The sequence below is a fragment of the Schistocerca piceifrons genome, chromosome 2, assembly GCF_021461385.2.
Source record: "Schistocerca piceifrons isolate TAMUIC-IGC-003096 chromosome 2, iqSchPice1.1, whole genome shotgun sequence".
Classification (NCBI taxonomy): domain Eukaryota; kingdom Metazoa; phylum Arthropoda; class Insecta; order Orthoptera; family Acrididae; genus Schistocerca; species Schistocerca piceifrons.
In genome coordinates, this window is record NC_060139.1 from 559,271,991 (window position 1) to 559,298,932 (window position 26,942).

Consider the following 26,942-nt stretch of genomic DNA (forward strand, 5'->3'; position numbering starts at 1 on the left):
ACGTTGTACCGAAGCTATAAAACCTGTGCTATGGATCAATGCAAGAATGTCATTTGGTCGGATGGATCTTGTTGCACAGTTTCCAACTTCTGGCCGAGTTTACGTCACAAGTGCAAAACATGGCGGGGGTTCGGTGATGTTTTGGGCGGCCATATCGTGGTACTGCATGGGTGCCATGGTTACTCTGCAAGATCGCATTACTGCCGAGGACTGTGTGGCCATTTTGGCTCATCGGGTCGGTCACATTATACAATGTTTGTTTCCCCATGGTGATGCTGAGATTCAAGAAGATACGGTCCCTGTACAAAAAACTCGCATCGTTTAGGGCTGGTTTTGTGAGCGAGAGGATGTATTGTTGCTTCTCTCCTCCACATTTAACGGATCTGAATATTCCAGAACTAGGGACCCTCGAAGGCAAAGGTCTCGAGTTGGAGTCTCGGTTCGGCACAGTTTTAATCTGCCAGGAAGTTTCAGATCTGAATATTATTGGGGCTTTATGACCTGCGTTGGAGCGAAGGGTGAGTGATCGGTGTCCACCTCCATCATCGTTACCTGAGCTTGGCACTATTTTGCAGGAAGATTTCCCTTGAGAACCATAAACGATGTCCATTTATCCATGCCGAGACGACTGGAAGCTACTAGGAACGTCAAAGATTTTCCTACATCGTATTAGGAGTGGTAATGTTTTGGTGTTTCTTTTTTTGTCCACCCCCTGTATTTAGCAGGCACACCCAGCAAGCGACTCAGGAGCAGTGCGCGCTGTAGACTGCGGAAGAAGAAGGCGGCGAGCTGATTTCAGCCAAACCACAATCGGTTGAAGGCAGGCCACCTTCCCCGTCAGAGCCAGCAAATATGTCGTGAGGATGAAGCAAAATCGAGGGATCATACCCTTTGCGGGAGGCTCCTGGATTACTGCAAGCAGCCACATTGGTTGTTTCACAGAGTACGTGGATTACAACAGGTTTCACTTCTGCGGGCGGAATACTAGCAAAACCGAATACGTATTTCGCAGCTCAGGCAAAATACTGCGAAGTCTCCTAGGAGTAACTCTTTGGAATATCACATTAGGAAAAAAGTAGTAACCAAGCATTAAGGGGAAAACAGAGAACGTGACTCGCAAGAGTCACTTGAAATAGTTCCACAGTTACGGATTCGACATTCAATCACAACATTGGCGAATACTTCAGTTTTGCTGGGATGATGGGATAGAGACATATTCTGTCTTCAAAAGTCGAAGGCGTGAAAGCAGATGACTTCAAGATTTTCACATGGACGCTGAAAATATTTTCAAGACAGGTCGCTTTTAGTGAGAATTCTCTCTGTAACACCCCCTATACATATTGGCAAAACTAATTCTTATTTCGTAGTAAGAGTTAAGGAAGTACAGTAAATAAATAAACCGGACGAGTGTTTTCATTATGGTGGGGCTCTTTTTCCTGTTTCCGTCAAGACAAGGAACGAATCAGTTAAAAAGGCAGTTCCGTGCTGTGCCACAACTTCCTCCTTTTACGATATGAGTGTCTAATTTACTGCAATTGTCCATAAAGAATGCTGGCTGGTTTCAACCGAGCTATTCTGGTTCAAATCTAACGTCCTTAATCGTCTGCGGATGAAATTTGGGAATTTCTTCAACTTTTAAAATTAATAGTCACACCAAGCTGCTAATTCTATCTCGTTGAAGAGGACATTGTACTGTACATAAATACAATCGTCTCAAAAGAATTAAACTTTACAATATTTTAGAAATTAATGATTATTTTTTCCTTACGGTAGTTCCTCGTTCCATAAATGAGTCTGTTACCAAATGTATTTGCCACTTAGCCGCTTTTGTAAATGGGAAGTTTTTATATATACTAAGCACAGTCATGAAAAATATAATCCTATGTGAGTCCATCCAGCTTATAAAATAGTCCGCATAATGATGATCTGTTGTTCTATCTTTATTGTTCACAATTGTCCTTCGGACTGAGAGAGACAAAAAGAAAGAAGGAAAAAGGTGATATTAATTCTTCAATAAATGTGCTATATTATTTTTATCTTATGTAATATACCATATAAGCTAAACAATCACTAACGCTCTTATTAAATAACCGTATAAAATACCCAGCGCATTCATGTTGAACAATTTCAGTTCTTTCCAGTCAAACGGAAACTGTAAGTAAAATATAGACTTTGACCATAGCAGAACTTGTAGGCAAAATGTAGTCTTTGATCATAGACGTATTTTCGGATATAGACAAAGAAGTCAGTCGGCAACGTGACGGATACTTAGTTGTTTTTGCGCAAAACAGAAGCGAAACAGTGTTTGTGCGACACTTGTAGCGGCGAAAATCGGAATAGCAACGAGCACAGTAGAAAGCAGATACACTTAAACAGCAGTACATCATTAATACATATACATCTCGCTAAGTTTAACAGCCAAAAAAATTATTTTGCAAAAGGAAGCTGCAGCATGCAGTTTGCTGTCGATGTTTTCAGTATGTGCTGACTCAAGACCCAAAAACGTATTACGCTGGGTGAAAATGCGAGACGTGTACTGCCTTAAATAAAAATACATAAAGTAATATACTCCACAGCCATGGAGGTCAACAGCCAGTGAAAATGAGAAATTATATAAATGATTTTACATTAAAAACCTGTACCTTCTGTTGTAATTACGACTAATGTATTTTGTAGCCTACTTATCTCGCAATGTATTTAATACTTCGTAATAAACTCAGAAAAACTTTATCATTATGTGAGATAACTGCATCTGGTAAAATGGACCTTGCTTAAACATATAATAATGTCTTTATTAAGAACTATTTCTTCCGGGAAACGATAGAAAATTATCAAAAGAGGCTACACGCTATGTTTCCTCCTACTCCACTTCCCAGCTAAATATGGATGACGGGAATATCTACCTCTACCGTAACTTGAACCTGCTTGCTTCTGATCGAGCGGCATAACTCAGAGTATTCGTGCGCCTTAGAGGTTCACAGACGGAGTCGAGTACAATACACAATTTGTTGCTGACTTACTGTGACTGCCTGATTTGTCTGGGAGGCCAGGGAAGAGGTCCTGCCTACCGTTGTTGTTTCGAATCATGTTGAGGCGGCGATCACAGCTGTGTGGACTATAGACGAGGAGAGGGTGCGTAACGCAGGCCGCCTGCAGATCGCCCCGCCTCCACCAGCATACCAGGGGTCGCGCCGCGCTGAATAGCAGGGCCCGAGGTCAGGGCGGGGGCAGAGTTATGCAGCAGCGTGCAGTATGCAGGCCAGCGGAACGCCCGTTATGCTCGGCACGGCCCCAACATGTCTGACGTCGGCACGCACGCCCCCTCTGACGGAAGCCACGACACACACACACACACACACACACACACACACACACACACACACACACAGTGAGTACTGTTCCTCAATAAAATGAGGGATTTAAATACAAACAAAAAGACGAATAGTTAATAAATACAAATGTGTCCTTGCAGTACATCATTTTTCCTGGTATTTATCCGGTATCTTCACCGAGTCGGCATATGAATCTCGATTTAGTAATGTCAGTGGTAGAGGGTGACCAGACGGCTTTCCTGTCGCTTCCTGACCCCACCCCCATTCACCCCTCCCTTCTCCCTACCCTCACCACCATCCCATCCGGGACGAGAACTATGTACACCAGTCGTTTGCGTCTATTGATATTCAAGCTAAAGTGTGCGAACATTTTTCTAAATGTTTGCGAGTCGTGTAACCGAGGTGGGACAATTCCGGTTCTTATTGGATCTCCCCTCTTACTTAACCTATTACAAACGTAAAAAGGGCTTGTTCCATTTTCACATCCATAATTGTAAATCATTGCCTACGACTTTTTCTATACTTCTTGCCCAGGCAGAATTACACGTTTCCTCAGAAATCAGACGAAAATGTAAGATGAAATTCATTACAGACACATTTGAAATGAGTGTACAGTTGTGCGCGATACATCCGCTGTATTGAACACTACCCTTGTCTCACTTCTTTTATTATTATATATATTATTATACAATATAGAAATGTTCTGCTGTGAGGAAACACCATTCTCCTTGTTTTAATGCCCAAATGTTTCGGAGAAGTTTCTCGATCTTCAGTGGGTTCGTTTAATCTCCTAGTATTACATATTGCTGTTTATGTGGCTGTCTGACATTCTCTGTACTGCTATAATTATTGCCTGCCAGTATATCATCATACCAGATTCAGCAAAAGAAGACACATGTAGTAGTGATTCAGCATGGTTCCCATGAGTCTGTTGATGCTATCCAAATAATCTGAATTTCGAACATTCGTCTAACACATTTCGTACACTTGCAGTCTACGTGGTGGCAACAGGTCTCCTTTGTGTTAGACGACAAGTGCACAAAATGTGTTGCACGAAGTTTCGAAATTCAAATTTCTGGATGGTATCAACAGACTCATGGGAATGATGCTGAATCACCATGCAGTTGTGAAACCACTTCATGAGAAAGATAAGACAGTCTTAAATAATTATCTATTACTGACATCGTTTTCCAAAATATTCGAAAAAGTAATGTACAGTTCTACGAAGACTTGGAAAAGTATGCTGTGCAGTACCTAAATATGACCTGATGCTAGTAATAGGAGATTTTAATGCAAAAATAGGGACGAATGAACATCCGTATGGAGTTTCTGGAAAATATTCACTACATGAAGAAAACAATGAGAATGGAGACTTACTACGCCAATTCGCAGCAAGGAATAATATGATTATTAAAAGTACCTGCTTTCCACATAAAAGGATCCATCTGGGTACTTAGAAGCCTGCAGCCAATGGAGTAGTCAATCAGATTGACCATATTTTAGTGATCGCACGCCACTCCACGTCAGTTACGGACGTACGGAGCTGCAGAGGACCAAACTGTGATTCAGACCACTTTTTGATAAAATCAGTCTTGAGAGAGAAACTGTCACTAACAAAGGGCAACAGAATGGGAAAGATGATGAAATGGAATACAGACAAACTGAACATCCCTGATGAAGTAAAAAAATACCAAGTAACACTAAGCAGATAGTTGAGCAATGAAGAGACCACAGTAGGAGTAGATGAAAGGTGGAACAGGTTTGAAAAAGCCATTAAGGATGCTGCAGAGGAAATAATAGGCATAAGAAGGAACAGAAGAACCCAGGAGTGGTTTGATGAAGATTGCAGGTCAGCAATAGAGGAAAAGAACAGGGCAAGAACAAAAGTGCTACAGAGAGAAACCAGAAATAATGTGGAACAATATAAAGAATTAAGGAGAAGAGCTAACAGACTGTGCAAGAGAAAGAAAAGAGAGTGGAATAAGAAGAAATTTCAAGAACTAGAAGAACTAAAGGATCAGAGTGAAATAAGAACGTTCTATCATGCCATAGGCAAAATGAAGAATAGATTCCAACCAAAAACAACAGCCTGCTCCAGTAAAGATGGGAAAATGATAAGGGAGGAAGAACAGATAGTGGGAAGATGGGCAGAGTATTTCAAAGATACACTAAGCACCAGCCTAGAAGATGAAGAGACCTCTGCACAGGAGGGAAGAGTGGAGCTGGAAGTAGACAACGAAACCAATGAGGCAAGAAAGCCAACACTACAAGAGATCTCCCAGGCTGTGCACAAGTCAAAAAACAATCGAGCCCCTGGGGAAGACAGCATAATTGCTGAATTAATAAAAACTGGTGGTGAGGCTGTAATAAATGAACTGCACACACCAATATCAGATATATGGGAAACAGAAACTATGCCAGATAATTGGAAAATTGGAATAATAGTCCCCATTTATAAGAAAGGGGACAGAACAGCATGTGAAAACTATAGAGGTGTAACACTCCTAAGTACAGCTTATAAGATCTTCACAAGTATATTAAACGAAAGGATACGGAAGTGTGCAGAAGGCATACTAGGGGAATATCAGTGTGGCTTTCGACCGGGCAGAGGAACAACTGATCAAATGTTTGTGATAAGGCAAATGATGGAAAAGTTCTATGAATATGATATAGATCTGCATTTCTTATTCATCGATTTCAAACAAGCCTTTGACAGCATAAATCGGCAAGAACTATACAGAGTACTGAAAGAAGTTGGAATATGTGCTAAATTAATAAGACTAATCAGAATGACAATGACAGAGACAAGACCAAAAGTAAAGGTCCTTAGCAGAACAAGTGATAGCTTTGACTTTAATAAAGGTGTGAAGCAAGGGGATCGTCTCTCCACTGTCCTATTCAACATAGCCCTGCATAGTGCAGTAAATAAAATCAACAAAAGAGGCACCATATTTATGAAAACTAGCCAGATCTGTGCATACGCTGATGACATTGCTACAGTAGGAAGAAATACCAATACACTCCTAGAAACATACCGGGCAATGGAAACAGAAGCCTTAAAAATTGGCCTCATAGTAAATGAAAACAAAACACAATATATGGTAATGTCACAATCTGAGGCCAGAAGAACCCCTAAAAACCTAAACATCAATGGGAAATGCTTCAATGGAGTGTCCTCTATTAATTACTTGGAAGCCCTAATAACAAATGATAACAGTATTGGAAAGGCTATAAGAGAAAGAATACAAGCAGGAAACAGAGCTTACTTTGCAAATATGCAGCTTTTCAAAAATAGCCTTGTTACAAGAAAAATTAAACTGCTAGTACATAATTCCCTAGTCCGCCCAGTTATCACATACGGCTCAGAGGTATGGACGTTGACAGAACACGATAAAAATGCTCTAAGAAGCATTGAGCGGAAAATACTACGCAAAATCTATGGGCCAATAACGGAGGAAGAAGGCTGGAGAATACGCTACAATGCCGAATTACAAGAGTTAATATAAGGCAGGGACATAGTAAAATTTGTGAAATCACAGCGAATACGATGGCTAGGACACTTGGAGAGAATGGCAGAGGATAGAATTCCAAAGAAAATGATGAAAGGTATGATCCATTCAGTTAGGCGAAAAGGGAGACCTAGAAGAAGATGGATCGATGAGGTAATAATGGATATCACCAATATGGGAGTCCGGGGGTGGAAAAGAGCAGCAAATAACCGAGAAGTGTGGAGGAAGATTTTTGAAGAAGCCAAGGCTCACCAAGGGCTGTAGAGCTACTGAAGAAGAAGAAGAATGTACTCAAGAGTAGTCACACATTTAAGTGGAAACTGTTTACTTCGCATATTCCAGTTTGGATCCCAGGAAGATTGCTCCACTGAGAATACCGTTTATGTATTCACTCATCAAACAGTACAAGCCTTAAATAATAATGTATCGCTGCTTGGTATTTTTTGTGATCTTTTCAAGGCGTTTAACTGCGTATATTATGATGTGCTCTTAGAAAAACTCAGGTTGTATGGAACTGATGGCTTTACGTATAGCCGGTTTGAATCACACTTGACAAACAGAATGCAAAACGTTGTGGTGAATAATTTGGACAATGTCGTGAAGACATAAAATTTTCGTGACTGGGGAAATATCACACACACCGCAAGGTTCAATTTTGTTCCACTCACATTCCTTATAAACGTGAATGATCTTTCATTAACATTCCAGAAGCAAAGTTGGTACTTTTTGCAGACGATATTGGTTATAGTAATCACATTAGAGAGAAAGCGAGTGGAGAGGCGGTAAATGAAACTTTCCACAGAACTGTTAAGTGGTTGCCTGAAGATGGACACTTTTTTTCTTCAAAATTTAGCAAAACACACACTACATTCAGTTCTGTACAATAAGTAGAGCCATACCATCAACTGATGTAGCAGATGGGCAAGAGTCAGTATGTAGGATAGAATGCTCCAAATTATTGGATGTATATATTGATGAAAAGTTTAACTGGAAGAAGCATATTACTGAGCTTCTCACACAGTTAAGTTCGGCTACTTTTGCTCTTCGTATACTCAATCTTGGAAACAAAGGTGTCAACCTCCTGACATTTTGCATATTTCCATCCAATAATGTCGTACAGAATAGTTTTCTGGGTTAATTCATCACTTCCAAAATAATATTGTTGCACAAAAGCGAGTAGTAAGAATAATACAAGGCGTTCACCCACGGACGTCATGTATATATCTCTTCAGGTAGCTAGGCAGTTTAACTGCTCCGTCACAAAATATCATGACCACCAACCTACTATCGATATAAACCAGTGTGGGCAATAGCAGCGTCACCTGGCGAGGAATGACTACTAGTCAGACACACACACATATGATACATGGCAGTGAGCTTGCTGTCCGTGTGTAGAATCGGGAAGCGGCGCGATCTATCCAAGTTTGACCGAGGGCAGATTGTCATGACCCAGAGGTTGAGCACGAGCATTCCGGAAATGCAAGACTTGGATGTTCGAGGAGTGCTGTGATGAGGGTCTTCATCAAGTGGTGAAACCACGTCCAGACGTCGGAGGGGGGGGCGGGGGGGGGGGGTTGGGCGGAAACACATCATTACCTATGTAAAACAGAATAGGCAGCAAACCGTGGCGGAACTGAAAGCAGACTATAATGTTGAGCAGAGTACAAGTGTGTGTGAACACAAAGCCCACCGAACACTCCTAACGAATCGCCTCCGCAGTCAAAATGGTTCAAATGGCTCTGAGCACTATGGGACTTCTGAGGTCATCAGTCAACTACTTAAACCTAACTAACCTAAGGACATCACACAACACCCAGTCATCACGAGGCAGAGAAAATCCCTGACCCCGCCGGGAATCGAACCCGGGAACCCGGGCGCGGGAAGCGAGAACGCTACCGCACGACCACGAGCTGCGGACCCTCCGCAGTCGACGACCCATGCATGTGCCAATGTTAACACCACGACATCGGCTACTATGACTGAAATGGTCATGTTACCATCGGTACTGGACGTTGTCGCAGTGACAAGCGTTGCATGGCGCCATGAATCCCGATACCTTCATCAGGCGGATGGAAGGACGCGAATTCGTCGTCTTCTACGAGAGCAGCCCCTTGACACCTGTACTGCGGGACGGAGACAAGCTGGTGGCTCCTCCATTATGCTCTGGGGAACATTCACGTGGACAATCATCGGTCCAGTGGAGCTCGTGCAAGGCACCATGTCGGCCGAGGAGTATCGTACTTTGGTTGCAGACCACGCACACCTCTTCATGACGATGATGTTTCACAATGGAAGTGGCATTTTTTAACAAGATAATGCACAATGTCACAAGGCCAGGAGAGTGACGGAGCGGTTCGAGGAACACAATGACGAGTTCAAATTGATGTGCTGGCACCCCCACTCGCCAAATCTGAACGCGATAGAACATCTCTGGGATGCGATTGACCGTGCTGTCATAGCTCATCGCCCACAGCCCGGAACTCACGGGAATTGGTGGACTTGTGTGTGCAAATGTAGTGCCAGCGACCTACGAAGTCCTCATTGCTCCCACGCCACGAGGCGTCGCCGCTGTTATCCGTTCCAAAAGTAGACATACCGGATATTAGGTAGGTGTTCATAATGTTCTGGCTGATCAGTGTGTACATACTCGTTCTACATTATTTCGATAAAAGAATTGATCAAATGATCTATGGAACACCTAACTAAATAGCTAAAACTTCCTCTCTTTTTTTCCTCTTACACACACACACACACACACACACACACACACACTCGGCACTCGGGTAGACAAGTGTGGATAGTATGTGGTTTGCCGAGTATGACGCTAAAGGTAGCGATGATTAACATAGCGTAGCTGAACAGAATGGTAGTAAGCATCGGGACATCTGAGAATGTCAGGTGTAGGAGCGTAGGTATGTGCGCTAGCGACTAACTGCCGCTTGCAGCGTACTGACCTTTGGCCCAGCCGGTGAGCACGTTGCCCAGGTAGGCCACCTTGTAGGTGGGGTCGTACTCTGTGATGGTAACGGAGCGCCGCTTCCACAGCTTCCCCAGCGACTGCTTGATGGTCCGCAGCGTGCGCTCCCGGAAGTGCTTGCCGCCCCCGCCGCCGCTGTTGCCCTCGGCCACCTCCTCTTGCTGCCCGTCGCTCTGCTTGTGCATGGTGGTCTCTACGCCTGGCCGCTACATCGCACACGCATCACTGAGCCACACACACCGTCCACTAGCGCTGTTTCTTATACGAAAACTGATAAGAGTTTATTACTCCACTTGCCCGCACTGCAGTACGATATAAATAACCAACTCGCGCACTTAAATTTTTATCACGGCACAGTAACGTAGACGCGGAAGTTTGCTCGTGAAACTATATCATGGTACGCAGAGTATGACTAGATGAAGGCAGCCTGGTGGGACTGCACAGATGGACAGCGCCTCCAGGGCAGACTGCGAGGAGAGGAGAGGCGAGGAGAGGCGAGGCGAGGCGAGCTTGCGCGAGCGGACGCGGCTGTGATAGGCAGAGGCGGCTGCGCAACGCAGCCACGGGCCGCGGCTTCCCTCCTTACGAAACAGCCCGGCACGGCACAACGCGGCGTCGTCCGCCGGCGAGCGCTGCTCGAGCCCCGAGGCGTGCGGCCGCCGCCCTCGCTGTGGCCGCGCGAGCTGCCTGCCTCTGCGTCGTCGCTTCTCCACCTGCAACGCACCACCAACTCAGTGTCAGCCCCAAAGTCTCAATTATTACCACATCCAGAAATTAAAAGTTACATAATAAGGGTAAAACAGTGATAGTAGCCACACGGGAGCGATGGCCAACGGCTATGGTTCTCCAACTAACTACTGTACACCGCTTCCGCTCAGTTACTAGTGAGTCTGTCGCGAGTGAGACGTTGACGCTTTCCTTAACACTCGTGTGTGTGTGTGTGTGTGTGTGTGTGTGTGTGTGTGTGTTGGGGCTTATGGGCGCTCAACGTCGAGGTCGTCAGCGCCCTGACACACATTAAAAGGAACGAATGTGGACAGACCTAATAAAATTCAAGTACACACGCAAAGAAAGCAGGAAAAGAAGAAAAATGCTACATAAGAAAGTAAAACGTAAGGAAAAGGAAAACGTAGCAACAAGAATGCCACAGGAAATTGTCATTGGCTGGCCACTTACATAAAATATGGGCGAGCTTGTCACACAGTGAGCAAATTAAGATCCTCTCCCTAAAATCTTTGTAAAAACATTTGACATGGTACAGAACTTTAAAACTTTAACCACATTCGTCCGAGTGTTGCCTAAAAAATACTCGTTTCAACAAAAATTAAGTAGTTTACATGATTTACTTTTTCATACACTTTAATATTATACAGAATGTCAATACTTTCCCGTAAGTTAAACTGAGTAGTTACAGAAACTTACGTTTCAAGGCTGTATAGCTCTATCAGCATACCGTCACTATTTACTTTACGTTTTCTTCCACCATGTTCCTTGACGCGCTACGGTAGTCTTCCTCTGCCGATTGGGAGAGATGGTCACACCATCTCTAGGATAGTTATCCACCCCATAAAACTCCATTTTTTAAATTTTGATGGGAATTCATTTTTTTTACAGATACCAACTAAGTATGTTCTCATGATTGGCCTATTGAGAGAAGAATAATTCACACTGCTATTAATAAAGTAAAAACGGTATTCATTCAGTCAGAGTTTAACATTCCCCGGAAAACCCTAGAGCTAAAAACAGAAACCGATTGCGATCCAAAAACTACAATGGGTACATTTTGGGGGTTTGGCCAATGAGGAACGACTTGTTTAATTTCCTATAATTTTGTTTACAAAACTCAAAAATGGTTCAAATGGCTCTAAGCACTATGGGACGTAACATTGCAGGTCATCAGTCTCCTAGAATTTAGAACTACTTAAACCTAACTAACCTAAGGACATCACACACATCCATGCCCGAGGCAGGTTCGAACCTGCGACCGTAGTGGTCGCGCGGTTCCAGACTGAAGCGCCTAGAACCCGCTCGGCCACTCCGGCCAGCTACAAAACTTACTTGCAACAAGTCGTGCAACAATCACAAGTTAAGATTATTGCATACTCTTTTAATATGATTTTCTCTCTGTTTCTGTAGTGTTTTGCCAGCTGCTATCTGTCCCTTGCGTGTCTGGCCGTCGAACTCAGACACACGAGCAAGATGTCAAAGGGTTGAAAGGTACAAAAAAAATTCAAAGTTAGTTTGAAACTTGGCCTAACTTCATGAACAAAGTCTATTTTGCTCTTTATGAATATAAAAAAATGTTAATTTCCTCGTGTTTTTCTATTACGGTTTAATATTGGCACTTGAAAAAAATCATGACCACCTATCCCTAAATGTTTTCGTCTGCCGTCAAATATCCAAATGTTTGTAGTCCTAGAAAACTTTCGAACTACCGAACTACAATATCGTAGCGCGCCACATTAAGAGACAAGACAAAACTACATTTAAAAGAACACGAAACCTCCAAGATTGGCGAAATTTGACAGAAGCTCAAAATTTAGCGTGGGCTTCGAGACGAAGTGATTTTAATAGTTTCCACAATGAAACTCTGTCTCGAAATCTGGTACAAAATCAAGGAGATTCTGGTCGTGTGTAAGGTACACCAGCGTCAAGACACAGTAAATACCTTCATTGCGCGATAGCAATGCTAGTATTACAAATGACGATGCCACTAAAGAGACTGAATTCCTTCACCAAAGATGATGCAATAAATGACACAGAATTCAAATCGAAAACACCTACCGGCAGTAATCGAGAGCCAGATAACCGCAGTGCAGCGAAGCAACTAAAATCACGTAACAAAGCAAGGTTTGCGTTACAGATTACACATCAATTAGGTTTCTTTCGGAGTATGCAGTTGAAAATGCTCCATATTTAGCAGTCATATACAACCGGTCGGTCGACGAAAGATCCGTACCTAAAGAATGGAGAGTTACAGGTTACACGGGTACTCAAGGAAGGAAGTAGGAGTAGCCTAATCCAATGAAATAAAGACCCCTATCACTGACGTCGATCGGCAGCAATATTTTGGAACATATACTGTCTTCGAATATTGTGAATTACCTCAGGAAAAAAAAACGATCCAGCAAGGATTCATAAAATATCGTTCTTATGAAACATAACTTGCTCTTTATTCACACGAAATAGTGAGTGCTGTCGACTGGGGATCTCAAATCCATTCCACATTTTTAGATTTCTAGAAAGTTTTTCTTTTCCTGTGTCATCAATTTTCTGGCTGATTTGACGCAGCCCGCCACAAATTCCTCTCCTGTGCCAACCCTCTCAGCTCAGAGGAGCACTTGCAACCTACATCCTCTTTGCTGGATGTATTCCAATCCCTGCCCCCTCCTACAGTTTTTACTCTCTACAGGTCCCTCTAGTACCACAGAAGTTATTCCTCGGTGTCTGAACGTATGTCCTATCATTCTGTCTCTTCTTCTTGTCAGTGTTTTCCTTATATTCCTTTCCTCGCCGAGTCACCGGAAAACCACCTCATTCCTTACCTTATCAGTCCACCCAATTTTCAACCTCCTCCTGTGGCACCATCTCAAATGCTTCGATTATCTCTGTTCCAGCTCTCCCACTGTCGGTGTCTCGCTGCCATACAATGCTGTGCTCTAAACGTACATTCTCAGAAATTTGTCTCTCAAATTAAGGCCTATGTCTGGTACTAGTATACTTCTCTTGGCCAGGAATGACATTTTTGCCAGCGCTAGTCTGCTTTTTATGCACCCCTTGCCCAGTCCGACATTGGTTATTATGTTGCCTAGATAGCACAATTCCGTAACCACATACTTTGTGATCACCAATCCTGATTTAACGTTTGTCGTTGTCTTCATTACTTTCGTTTTTCTTCGATTTGCTCTCAACCTATATTCTACACTCATTAGACTGTTCGCTTCATTTAACAGATCCTGTAATTCTTGTTCACTTTCACTGAGGATACAAAGTCATCTTTGAATCTTATAATTGGTAACCTTTCACCTTGAATTTTAATCCCACTCTTGAACCTCTCTTTTATATCCGCCATTACTTCTTCGATGTATGTATTGAACAGTAAGGGCGAAAGATTACATCCTTGTCTAATACCCTTTTTAATCCGAGCACTTCGTTCTTCGTCTCCCACTCTTGGTTCTTGTACATATTGTACAGTACTCATCTTTCCCTATAGCTTACCCCTATTTTTCTCAGAATTTCGAACATCTTGACCCACTTGAACTGCCGACCTTACAATGTTTTGTCGTCGGTTGCACTATGACCTTGTTTGTTACTTGTTGAGAGTCTACTAAACAGCGCCTTGTGAACTATGCACCTGTTTCTTCAGTGTAATACAAAATTTCTTCGCAGGAACGTGTTAGTTTTTACGATCCTAAGTTTGACGAAATTATTAGTCGGTGGTTGGAGAAATAAATCAGTGATATAGCTCAAGAAATAGACGAAAAGGGCGACGATTTTGCAATAGCCAGTGATCACAGTTCCGCTAGCGGAGGATCGTTCAGATAAACTTCAGAACGCTTATTATAGGGATCTTTCTGTTTCTCCAATAAAATACTTAAAGCATTAGTTAATATCAAATGTGTGAATGACAAAGACAAATGTAGGTCCCAGCACTGAATGCCAATGTAGCAGAGTTTCGTTTCGTATTTATTTAGGGAAATTTCCTGTGCAAGTTTAAACCCTGGAATTTAGTTTTAGGTGAGAATTTACTTATTACGAAGATAATATAATTTAACAGAATGTAGTCTAACAGTTTGTTTATGTTTACTATTTTAAAAAACCGAACGAAAATATGTGATAAAAGGTAAAATACTGCTGCCTTTGTTTAGTGCAATAGGATCAGGAAGTATTTAAACAATATCTAAATAATTATAAAAATAAATATTACGTAACTTAAAAGTTTCAGATGGTTTGCTCCTTAAATCTTGGTCCTAGAGACCCCGCCTTACGGGAAAGTCACCTCTCGAGCTAAGGGCTGGCAAAAATCCAAATCTCCGTGCCGCAGGATCGTAGCGCACCATATGAAGAGACTAAATTAAACCTGATTTAAAAGAAAGCAAAATGTCCAAGATCGGCGCTGTTTTACACAAGCTCGAAACTTAGTCTGGGCTTCAATGTAAGGTGTTTTCAATAGTTTTCACACTGCAACTATCTGTAGAAATTTAGCAGAAATTCCAAAGAGATTCTGGTCGTATGTAAAGTACACCAGCGGCAAAACAGAACCAATAACTTTACTGTTCTATAGGAATGCAGTTTTACCGCTGATAGGGCCACCAAAAGGATGTTACTGAACATGGTTTTGCGAAATTCCTTCACCAAATTTGACGCTGTAAATGACCCAGAATTCGAATCGAGAAGAGCTGCCAACACGAGGTGTTTCGGATACACAACAGCTCGCGTAACTAAAGATCCTTATCTAAAGACTGGAAATTACACAGGTCACAGCAACACTCAATAACGGAAGTAGGAGTAATCTGATAATTAATTATTACAGATCCCTATCTCTGATGTTGATTTGCAGTAGGATTTTGAAACATATACTGTTCTAACATGATGAATTATCACGACGAAAACGATGTTGTGACACACATCCAGCGTACATTCAGGACACATCGTTCTTATGAAACAACTAGCTCTTTATTGTCGTGAAGTAAAGAATGCTATCGACAGGGGTTCAAGAGGATCACAATATTTCTATGTTTCCAAAAAGGCTTTTGACACCGTCCCTCAAAAGCCGCTTCTAATGAAACTGCGCGCCGATGTAGTATCGTCTCACTTACGCGACTGGATTCGTAATTTCGTGTCAGGAACGTCACAGTTCGTAGTAACTGACGGAAAGTCATCTAGTGAAACAGAAATGACGTCTGGCGTCCGCAAGGAACGTATTATAGACCCTCTGCTTTTGCTAATCTATATAATCGATTTAGAAGAATCTGAGGAGTCCTCATGGACTGTTGCAGAGTGTTTACTGTCTTGTAAAGCACACAGAATATCAAAACCAACTGCAAAACGACAAGATATCTATATGGGGCGAAAAGCAGCAATTGACTAAATAATGAAAAATGGGAAGTCATACAAATGAGTAGTGAGAGGAACTCGCTAAATTTCTGTTACGCTATAAGTCATACAAATCTAAAGGTTGTGAATTCAGCTAAATACCTAGGAATTACAATTATGAACAATTTAGATTGGAACGATCACACAGATAGTGTTGTGCCCAACGCCAACCAAGGACTGCGTTTTATTGGCAGAGCACTTAGAAGATGCAGCAAATCTATTAAATAGAGTGCTTACATTACGCTCTCTTCTGGTTTACTGCTGCGCGATATCGTTTGCTTCCCTGACAGAACTGATGGAGGACTTCTAAGAAGTTGAAAGAAGTTCTGCATTATTGTGAAAAAGGGGAGTGTGTGTTACGGATGTGATACGTGAGCAGGACTGGTAATCAGAACAAAGGCGTTTCTCGATGCGTCGAGATCTCTTCATGAAATTTCAATCTCCAGCTCTCTCATCAGAATGAGAAAATACTTTGTTCATTGCCACCTATATAGGGAGCAGTAATCATAGTGATAAAGTAAGAGAAGCCAGAGCTTGCATGGAAAGATGTAAGTGTTAATTTTTCTCATGTCCTGAGGAACAGTAGAGAAATAAGTTGAAAGTGTTTCAATGATTCATCTGCAAGCACTGAAGTGCGAACTGCAAGTCGTTATGTATATATAGAAGAAAACGATTGATAAAATAGAGTATCGTGCAGTAATTCGTATCCTGATTTCGAATGGTAATAACGCTGCAACAATATGTGCTTAGTTGGTGGGAGTGTAGAGCAGCATTGCACCATCATATCCAATAGTGCTTAGGTGGCGGAGGGGCCAAGCAAACCCGAATGAGCAATAAAGTGGAAGGCGATCTCTCTGTGAAGAACCGGGTATCGTAAGAGAAGTGGAGGTCCTAATGTACCCAAACCGGTGTGTCGCAACTAAGGCCATTATGGAAAAAGTAAAAAATCAGTTACGGCTCAGTTTTCAAAGACTTTCACGATATTTCGAACATGAGAGAGACCTCCAACCTGCTGCTTTCCGCGACTGCTCACACACATTCAAAAAAATCCCGCAGATGAAATGTTGCAGCTATGTCAGGCCCGTCCAGATGATATCTTTAGCGGGCCCCATCACCATCGACTTGTGCTGGATGTATCGCTTTCATCTAGAAAAAATGAGTTCATCAAGCTGTGCAAATACTTGGATTAATCATTGCTGAAAACGGCGAAGACTTATCGTCCTGTGAGATGTGCTGAGTATTTTCTGAGACTGCTATGTGTGGTACTGGCTGATTAGGCTCGCAAGCGTCAGACGGACACAGGAGCGCACCATCTGACGACGGTGTTATCGGAGGCTGTCAATACGGAGCGGCGCGGGAAGCAGTTGCAAGGGATACGCCTCAGCTCATTCTGCACAGAAGTCCCTCATTTCGTTTGCTCCACATTTAGCCTCCCGCGCATATTCTCGTAACATGGGACCCAATCTTGCCGGCTCGCCCGAACTCTGCAACCTCTACCTGCCGGTGGAAAAATAAACACTCGAATTCGGCAACTGTCCCCGAAGTGCCTGAGCAGCAACTGCTACCTGCCCGTGGCACACCAGCTGCACAAACTCGGGCAAACTCTCCCAAGAATGAACGCACGAAGAGCACGAACTCCGCCATTATTTATAAAGTTCTTAGAGAATACTGTAACCACAGAACCAATGAACAAGATATAAAAGAAAGCAATTGTACGTAAACATAAGATTTTATTACAAATTTCACATGCAAAAATATTTCCTGAAAACAGCAGCATTTCTTTTATCTTATGTTCCGCTCGCGGCTGCTTTGTATGAAACGCACTTCACAAAATCTAATTTCCCAGTCTCACCACTTTTAAGTAAATCTCATTTCTGTTCCAGGAAAGCTTACGTCTTCCCGATTTTTGAGTCCGTTTTGATGATTGTGCATTTTTGCAGAATGGTTAAAATGGCTCTGAGCACTATGGGACTTAACATCTGAGGTCATAAGTCCCCTACACTTAGAACTACTTAAATCTAACTAAGCTAAGGACATCACACACATCCATGCTCGAGGCAGGATTCGAACCTGCGACCGTAGTAGCAGCGCAGTTCCGGACTGAAGTGCCTAGAAGCGCTCGGCAACAACGGCCGGCGCATTTTTGAAGAGTTAATTCTTAAGTAGGTATTAGTTTGCTAATGCGTCAGACTTCAAAGTGTTTTGGGTGAGGAGATTCACACGAAGCTTTAGAACGCGAATGAAAGCTTTCACAAGCTTAAGTCTCTCTTCACAAGAAAGCGGAAACTGCTGCCCAAACGTGAGGAGGAATTTTCAGTTATTTGATCTGCAAATTTTGTGAGCATTTGGCCTAGTGGCTGTACGCTCAGCAGGTCAGCATAAACATCAGGAATATCTTGAGGCTTTAAGTAACTAAACCCGAAGGTGTAATGCAACCACTGGTCTTTTTCACTCTTCTGGCACTTCTACATCGAATACAAACGAAGTGTTTGTATTTTTAGTCAGCTGAAACATGTAGAAAAAAATGTTTGTGGAAATTTAAAGGAAAGATTTTTTACGGTCCACGACATAAACAATGTACTCGACCCTTGTTTGCGTGAATGATGTATAGCTAATTTTAGGAATAGTGTAATTTCAAGTATAACTATATTCTACTGTTTTTCTTTTAAAAAGAGAAATAATATTCTACACTAAGTACGGCCGTTTATCCTTCAACAGTAGTACAGTTTCCTAAAATATTGAGACATGTGAAACAGACAACCAGTTAACTGATGAGGAGGCAACCTTGATACTCTCATGAATGGACTGTTTAAAGTCAATTACCTCCGTTTTTACATTGAAAGACAGTTGTCTCTTCCTACATATATTTTGAATACAGTGTATAATTTTCAGATATGTTTCCTCCTCCTTATATTTTATAAGGCTGAACGATAATGGTATGTACGAACCACCAGAGTAACCGTCAATAACTGAAGAAAGTGTTTCGATATACGGGGCGTATCATAATTAATGGCGTAAACGCATACAGTTGAAACTACACGATACTAGAATCAAAAGTGTCTCGGTAAACATAGGGTCTAAAATGCGTACCTTAAGAGCTACGAGCGATTTTTTTATCTTCGATACTGTGAAACAATTCTCTTTTACTGCAAGCTCTTTGCTTTCCATATTTTGGGAGCCGGCAGTATGGACCAAAATAAGAAAAAAAATGTCCATTAAACATGTGCTGTAAAATGCATACCTTAAAAGTTATGAGCATTTTTTCATTAGAAGAGTTGTGTTTCAAAGAAGCGAAGATTTAGGGAAATAACGGAAAACTTAAATCGGGATGGCCGGATGCGGATTTGAACCGTCGTCCTCCCGAATGCGAGTCCAGCGTTTAACCACTGCGCTACCCCGCTCGGTATGAAGTTCGGGTGTCTACGGAACCAGATACGAGTATCGGTGCCTTTTCTTATATAAGCACGAATGGTACTCTGTGTCATTCATGCGACAGGCCTGAAGATAAGTAGATTCGAACGACGAAACTGGTTGCCTAATAAAACAGTACCAAAATAACGGCTGTTGGTAGAGGATTATTACATCTCGTCGGAAAACGTCGAGTGAAAAACCGCGTCATGTCCCATGGCGTAGAGCGCCAACCCGAGAGTACTGTCACTCGCGAATGTGATGACACGTATAGCGAATTAACAGGCGAATGATCATTCACAGACAAGTTTACTCACAACACCGTCTGCTATTCAAATTTCGCCATGAATGCAGAATTATGTCAGGCGGTGAAAACGTATTTACTGCGCAAACAACGGGCCTAATTATACGGGGCGCGGAAGTAATGAAGCGACGCAGGGCCACGCAAGAGCGCGCAGTCGGGCAGCTGCGCAGAGGTGGCACGGCCGCCGCCCCCACCACCAACATAACCACAACCACCACCACAACCTCCCCCGCACCGCGTCTGCCACGACGTCCCGGGGGAAACAACACCTGCCGAGCTTCCAACGTTGCCGCCTAAGTCTGTTTTACCGGATCCCTTTGTTCCTCAAAATAAACCGACCACACGATACTCTGCAAAGCTAACCAAATGACCGCACCTGTTTGGCTGCAGGAGTATCTTTTTACGTCTCGAAACATGATTTGGCGACGGCGTCCACAGGTTCATGGCCAGCGTCACTGTCTGTTGACGTGGAAGTCCACGATTTCGATGCCCGGTAATCGCAACTGATATTTACACAGGTGGGGAAGTCTGTATCGAGGTCCACTCAACTTGATGCGACCATTTGAGAAACTGCTTTAATAAATGAAGTAGTGTGAACTCTGAAGCCCTTCAACATGCTCGGAGCTAAGGAACCGCTTATTTACAAATTTGTCTCTGACATGTTATACAACTCGTTACACTTTTTAATCGGTTTTGAAATAAACAGCTGTATTAATCATTTTGCTGGGACTGAAAGCTCCTGTTCACATTTTTCTGCGTTCGCGAATTACATTCGGGTTTTTAAATTCCACCACAAAACGCAGTGCATTTTCTTTTATTATTTACCCATACATGTTTCGACATTGTGTGTCGTCTTCTGTTGGTCTCGACATATTTCCGTAAAAATAAAGTACAAAGAGCACGATTGTTTTTCTGTTTCAAACCTAGAAAGTGTAACATGCGCGATATCTATTTTGTTTTCATTACTCATCTGAAATTACGTTAACTGTGAAAATGAATTTGTACAGGTCGGCTTGCGTTCATACCTTTTTATGGTTTGACAGCATGTCATATGCAAAGCAGTCTGAAGGATATGTTTGTGGATTTGATAAGTTTTAAATACTTTCTACGAGAGTAGACACCATCTTGCAAAATAGTAGATCTTTAGTGGAAGATCGCCAGTTTCAAAAGAATAGCGTTATTACTTTAATACCTGCGCAACCTTCTCACGGTCGTGTATCTTCAACAACCACTTTCTTTTACTTTGAAAATTTGTCTGTAGTACGAAACACGTTCAGGTATTAAATAGGTTTTGCAAAGCGGTGGACCTCAACTGATTCATTTATTTAAGGTCTAAAGGATTCTTCTTTCAATACTGTTTCGGGGACTGACGCATGATTTCTAAATTACCTTTCATTTGGTAACTATAATCGTATGTATGTGAAAAAAACCTGAATACTGAAGCAGTACTACAGATACGAATTTAGGTAGCGTAGACGTCACAATTTATTACTTACTAATTGTCACCAGATAATCAGACTGTAACTGACAGAAACTGACCTGCTCCAATTACTTTTTTCTTTCTTTTTTAGTACTGTAACTGTCTGTAAACAACCTAAATGTTGCCAAACGCCGACGGTTCCCGCGAAACGTGATATTATAACACAATTTTATTCATTTGTTGTGTGTTCTTAACATAGTATTTCACTGCTTTAATTTTCGTTTCCTGATTGGGAATTACCAAAATGTTATCGCAGTAGGTTACTGGAAGCCAGTTAATAATTTCCATTCTATTTTCTTCTTTTGTCAAGAGGAAAACCACAATACTTTTATATTTTTCATTAATGTTTTGCCACAATTAATTCAAGCTGCAATGCCGTAATTAGAGCAATACGTAACATTCATCACTGCCGATGAAAGTGGCCGCGATATGAAGATTAAACGCATTTTCTTTCCAGGATGTAGAAACATTACAGTCTACATCAGTGCCCTTAAAGACTGGGGAAAATTTCTGATTGGGAAAGATGGCTCAAGCCGACGACAGTTTCGTTCTCCATTGAACAGTCCCAGCATTCGATTGTTTGTATCACAGAAATCATAGGGAAAAATTTTTCTTATGCCCGTGTGATAATTCAACTCACCACCTCTCGAACAGGATTCGAAATACCTTAACTGGTGCGGCGCATGACTTCCGAGAAGAGCCCTGGCTTCATATCATACGAAAAGCATACGTTTATTCTTCCCCGTTATTTTCTTATGCGGTTGTATTTAAACAAGGACTCAGACATCTTACTTACATTTGTTACTTGAAAGTATTGTAAGTATTGGTCGAGAAACTTAAGTGAAAGAACTATTCTTGTTGATATACATTCATAAAGGCTGCAAGCTGCTTAAGATGATTTAGTATTGCACCTCTGGTCATCTGGGATTCGTGCACGCAGTATGGCAGTCGGTATGTTCTTATCACTGTTACTGCGATTACAAGCTACGAGGCCGTGCTGGAAAGTAAATGCCGGCCGCTGTGGCTGAGTGGCTCCATGCGCTTCAGTCCGGAACCGCGCTGCTGCTACGGTCGCAGGTTCGAATCCTGTCTCGGGCATGGATGTGTGTGTTGTCCTTAGGTCAGTTAGGTTTAAGTAGTTGTAAGTCTAGGGGACTGATTACCTCAGATGTTAAGTCTCATAGTGCTTGAGCCATTTGAACCATTTGGAAAGTAAATCCTCCGAATTTTTTATGTGAAAACTCTCATATACCTTTAAATAAAAACGAACGTTATTAACATTCTACATCTTTATTCTGCATCATGTTTATTTCTCAACATACAGTATTCACTCTTGCGACGAACACATTTCTCGCATCGAGAGACCTGTATGTTGATACAGTCACTGTAGAATGTTTTGCTTTGTTGACAGAGCCACAAGCTCACCTCTGCTCGCCCCACCTCATCCCTATCAAAATGAAGTCCTCGAAGGTGTTCTTTACGTTATAGAAACATGAAAATCGGATGGGGCCAAGTCGGAACTGTATCTAGGATGATCGATCACAGTGAACCCAAGCGTCGAGTTTTTCAGCGCTCGTAAGTGGTGTGGTATTGTCATGCTGAAGGTAAGGGTGATCCACGTGCCGACAAACTCTTCTGCGGTTAGAAATTCGCTTACAGCGCGCTGTTTCTCATGCCCCGACACAGTTATGTTACGCACCGCCCCTCTAGCAGTAGAGGGTTGCAACTTAGGTCAGCGAAGCGAGAAAGTCGATCTAGTAATACGCGTGACATGTAACGCCTCAACCAATATTGAGAACAGAATTAAAAAATTACTTCTCAGCACGGCCTCATACAATCAAGAAACATCGGGACGAAGTTAGCTTCATCGAGTGTGAAAGACTGCTCAGAAGCACATTAATTCTGCTTAAATATAATCCGAACAGTGTTTCAGAACCGACCAGAGTGGCCGAGCGGTTCTAGGCGCTACAGTCTGGAACCGCGCGCGACCGCTACGGTCGCAGGTTCGAATCCTGCCTCGGGCATGGATGTGTGTGATGTCCTTAGGTTAGTTAGGTTTAAGTAGTTCTAAGTTCTAGGGGACTGATGACCTGAGAAGTTAAGTCCCATAGTGCTCAGAGCCATTTGAGCCAATGTTTCAACATCTGCGAAATCGTGCCAATAGCAGCGCTTTCAACTCAGCGACTTTGTGCCCTAAAACTGTTTAACAGTCCACATTAACTATTTATGTGACCAAGCATTTTACGCTGCATATGGTACAGTGCGGCATGGTTCCGGTATTTGCAATTCTTACTCTTGCAGCTGGAGAAAGACGGTTCCATTGCTGTGGTGACTGTTGCCAGGGAGGGTAAGCCTGGCCGCGTAGCGACGGAGGGGCCGGTCGTCGTGAGAGAAGCGGGCTGTGTTGTGGAGCTTAAGAGCAGAGTGCTGTTGCCGTCCGGGAGATGTATCTGCCGACTGGAGGGGCGACTGCGGTTGGCACAGCCTGAGGCCTGTCTGGACAATAGTCGGCTTCGAAGCCAGGCTCATGTTCTGGGAGCGGTCACAGCTTGTTACTGTCTCCGTCTTCCCCTCACCAATAACTTGCCGTCAACAACGCTGTTAACGTGTCACAGATGTGTGATTTTAGTAATAACTCTGACATATTATAGAAACATGTGTATGTATGTTTGTGTGTTTGTTCCAGATCTCCTCGTAAATCGCCGGACCGACTTAAACCAAACTTGGTGCAACTAAATGGAAAGAACCGCTGTCAGGTTTGGAACCACGTACCTATCTAAAGAGAGGGGCGGGAGTGAAAATGAAATGTAATCCGCTACCCGCGAATATCCGAACTTTATTCACAAAGTATTTGAGAACGAGAGCACTTAGTGGCTTCCGATAAACTTTACACACAATTTCCAACCCTTATGAAATTTTTTCTCGTTGACAGACCGCACATATGATGACAGGAAGAAAGTTTATCGCTTGCTTCACTTTCGCTGTTCATGTTCTAAAACTGCCGCATCAGGCACGACGTTATAATTTATCCTTAGTACCAACTGTATTCACGACACATTGCAGTATTCACATATACCACTGAGCCTACCTCCAAAATTATATGATTATATGCCACATAGGTCAGGAGATATGACGTCACAAAGATTGAGCTGCGTACACAAGAAACTGTCGGGCGAAATTCGCTGAAGATGTAGGTGAAATATATGTAAAACTATGTGTGAAATACGTTAATTGTATGTGAAATAGAAGTGCGATGTGTGTAGCGGGCAAAGCCACGAGTAAACACGTCCTCCTGGACCAATGGATCGATTTCAATCAAGTTGGTAGCCATACATACTCCATCTGAAAAGAAAACTGAGGTGGTAAAAACCGGCAACCTCTTATAGTGTGAGGCAGAGAGGAGGAGGGAGGTGGAGACGTACAGATAGAAGGGGAGGAGGAGAGGTGGACATGGAGAGGGAAGGAGGGGAGAGAGTAATAGAAGATTGGAATAAATACGTACTCGGCCAACACGGGGTACACGGCTAGTAATATATAAAATGTCTCAATATAGTAATTAATTTCTTAGCTACCGCAAAATATTTAATGTAATATTAGTTCGTTCACATGAGTGAATAGTACATTATTTTAGTATATGTCGAAGAAATTGAAGTTCAGAAAAATAGAGCCTTCGTAAAGCACACAACATAAAAGTTGTGAAGTAAATGTGTCATGCAATTAATTTAAGATCTATAATAGCAAAAGCCTCACAACTGTGAGAATTTCGTATTAAACGTTATAAAATCGAAATGCATGCTCATAGTTGTCGGTATTTCACTAAGCACTGTGACTGAATACCGGTCCACAAACTGAGACTGACTGAGCGTGTACATGAGGGCAATGTTTTTCCTCTCAGTCGATTCCGCAAACGTTCGGCAAGTCATTCTTTTTCCTTTCCGGTGGACCTTTTCTGTCTTCTCTTACTCAGCTTCCTATAGTTTGACGGTTCTCCCTGTAGTCACACGAACAGTGTCGGATTTGCTGTTGACAGCAGGCATGGTCAGCTAATGTGAGAGCTACCTTCTCTGTACGTAATGTTACCTTTCAGGCCGCAAGCACATCCACGTGAGCACGCCCTCACTCAAGCAACTGGAAAAAGCATTCTATGTTAAAAGTAAGTTGTAATTTCTGTAATCCCTTGGATTTTCGAGACGCTTTAGTTCTGACGCTTTAGTTTTCACGCTACTTTACTTCCCGTGAGTTAGCTGTGTAATCTACAAACTGATTGTCACCGCAGCGATCTCCAAAGACTAATTTGATTCAAGTCTCGGTGATAATCTAACCTGTGCCAGTTCCTTCATACATTTCTGCATCACTCCTTTTCGATTTTATGTCGATAATCCTATACTCGCCTGACCGGAAGTACTGTTTTTCCTGCCAACTCACTTCACTAGTTCCCAATATGTCTAAATTCAAACAAACCACCTCTCTTTTTAAATTCGCTAACCTACTTATCCTCTTAAGCAATCTTCCACGTTTTGGCCCAGAGAAAGTCGTTTTTCATTCTCTCCTGATAAGAATACCGTCCTGTGGAGCCATCGCCCGAAGGTCATATTGCGAGGTCTATTTTATCTCCGGCGTACTTTACCCACGAGGAGGCCGCAACATGTAAGTCATACAGCAGAGCTGTATGTCCTCACAACTATAACGGCTGTAGTTTCCTCTTTCTTTCAACCGAACGCAGTAAGAGCACAGCAAGGCCTTGTTGGCTGACGTTACATGGCCAGAGTGAATCATCTGGATTGTCATTCCTGCAACAACTGAAAAGGCTGCTGCCCCTTTTCTGAAACCGCGGCTTATTCTGACCTCTCCACAGATACCCCCTCCATTGTGGTTGTACCTGCAGTTCTTTAATCTGTATCGAGGAAGCACGCAAGCGAACTCACTTCGGCAACGTCAATGATTCGTGTGGGGTGCTGCAAAATATGTATATAAAAATATGTACGATTTTACTATTTTCTGGGGTCGAGGGAAGAGTCATGACCCTATTACCCTTCTTGGATCTGCTACTGACAATAGCCTTTCCGGCACAATGAGATCCCCCCCTAACAACAACAGCCCTACCTAGGTAGTCGACTACATGTTGGAGTAGGCGAGAATGCTGCGAGTTATGCGCTAGGAGCACGCCACCAGAAAATCACCATCAAGCAAACAAGAATTATTTACCTACATACAGTATGACCCTAAAATTCGACAAAATCTGTTATTTTCACAGATTACACTCATTGAGTATTTTGACACAAGGGACCCGTGATGTCCTGTGACTCGTTACAGAGAAACCGCAATTCGTTTTATTTCTTACCACTAGGTAATGCTGAATCGAGTTGAAGAGTGTGTACAACAGTGCAAATGTCGATGACCCTTGTTTGGGAACAAACTTCAATTCACTCTTGGCACTTCACGTTGACAACAGTAACGGATACTTACATTTTCTCTCTCTAACTGCCATACGCTGCTGCTCGGGTCTGTCTCGGATTTGGTTTTCTGGCGGTTCTAGTTTTACTTTAACAGTGGCATACAACAGTATGGAAATGTACTGACAAAGAACTGGTCGATGTGCACCTGGTGTATGGGTTCCCTGAATGCAGTGGAGGAGCGTCACAACAACGATGTGTTCAGCTGTTCCCGCAGTGACGGCAGAGACGTCAGTGTGTAGCCTGTCTCATTACTCCGTCTTGTACGGTGTACGTTTTGGTGTAGCGTATTACAACCATTTTCAGTACTATGCGACAGTAAACTGAACAAATCGTAATTACAATTCAGCCTGGAACCGCGCGACTGCTACGGTCGCAGGTTC

At 42.6% G+C, this 26,942-nt stretch overlaps 1 protein-coding gene across 2 annotated transcripts in view; it reads right to left on the reverse strand.

The window, feature by feature from the left end:
* LOC124776248 (protein FAM43A) overlaps nucleotides 1–26,942 on the reverse strand; it is a 604,461-nt gene that overhangs the window by 322,187 nt on the left and 255,332 nt on the right. For both annotated transcript variants that reach the window (XM_047251115.1, XM_047251113.1), the window contains exon 3: nucleotides 9,796–10,531. In XM_047251115.1, the coding sequence (XP_047107071.1) occupies nucleotides 9,796–10,003 (208 nt within the window). In that variant the 5' untranslated portion in view covers nucleotides 10,004–10,531. The remainder of the gene's footprint in view (nucleotides 1–9,795; nucleotides 10,532–26,942) is intronic.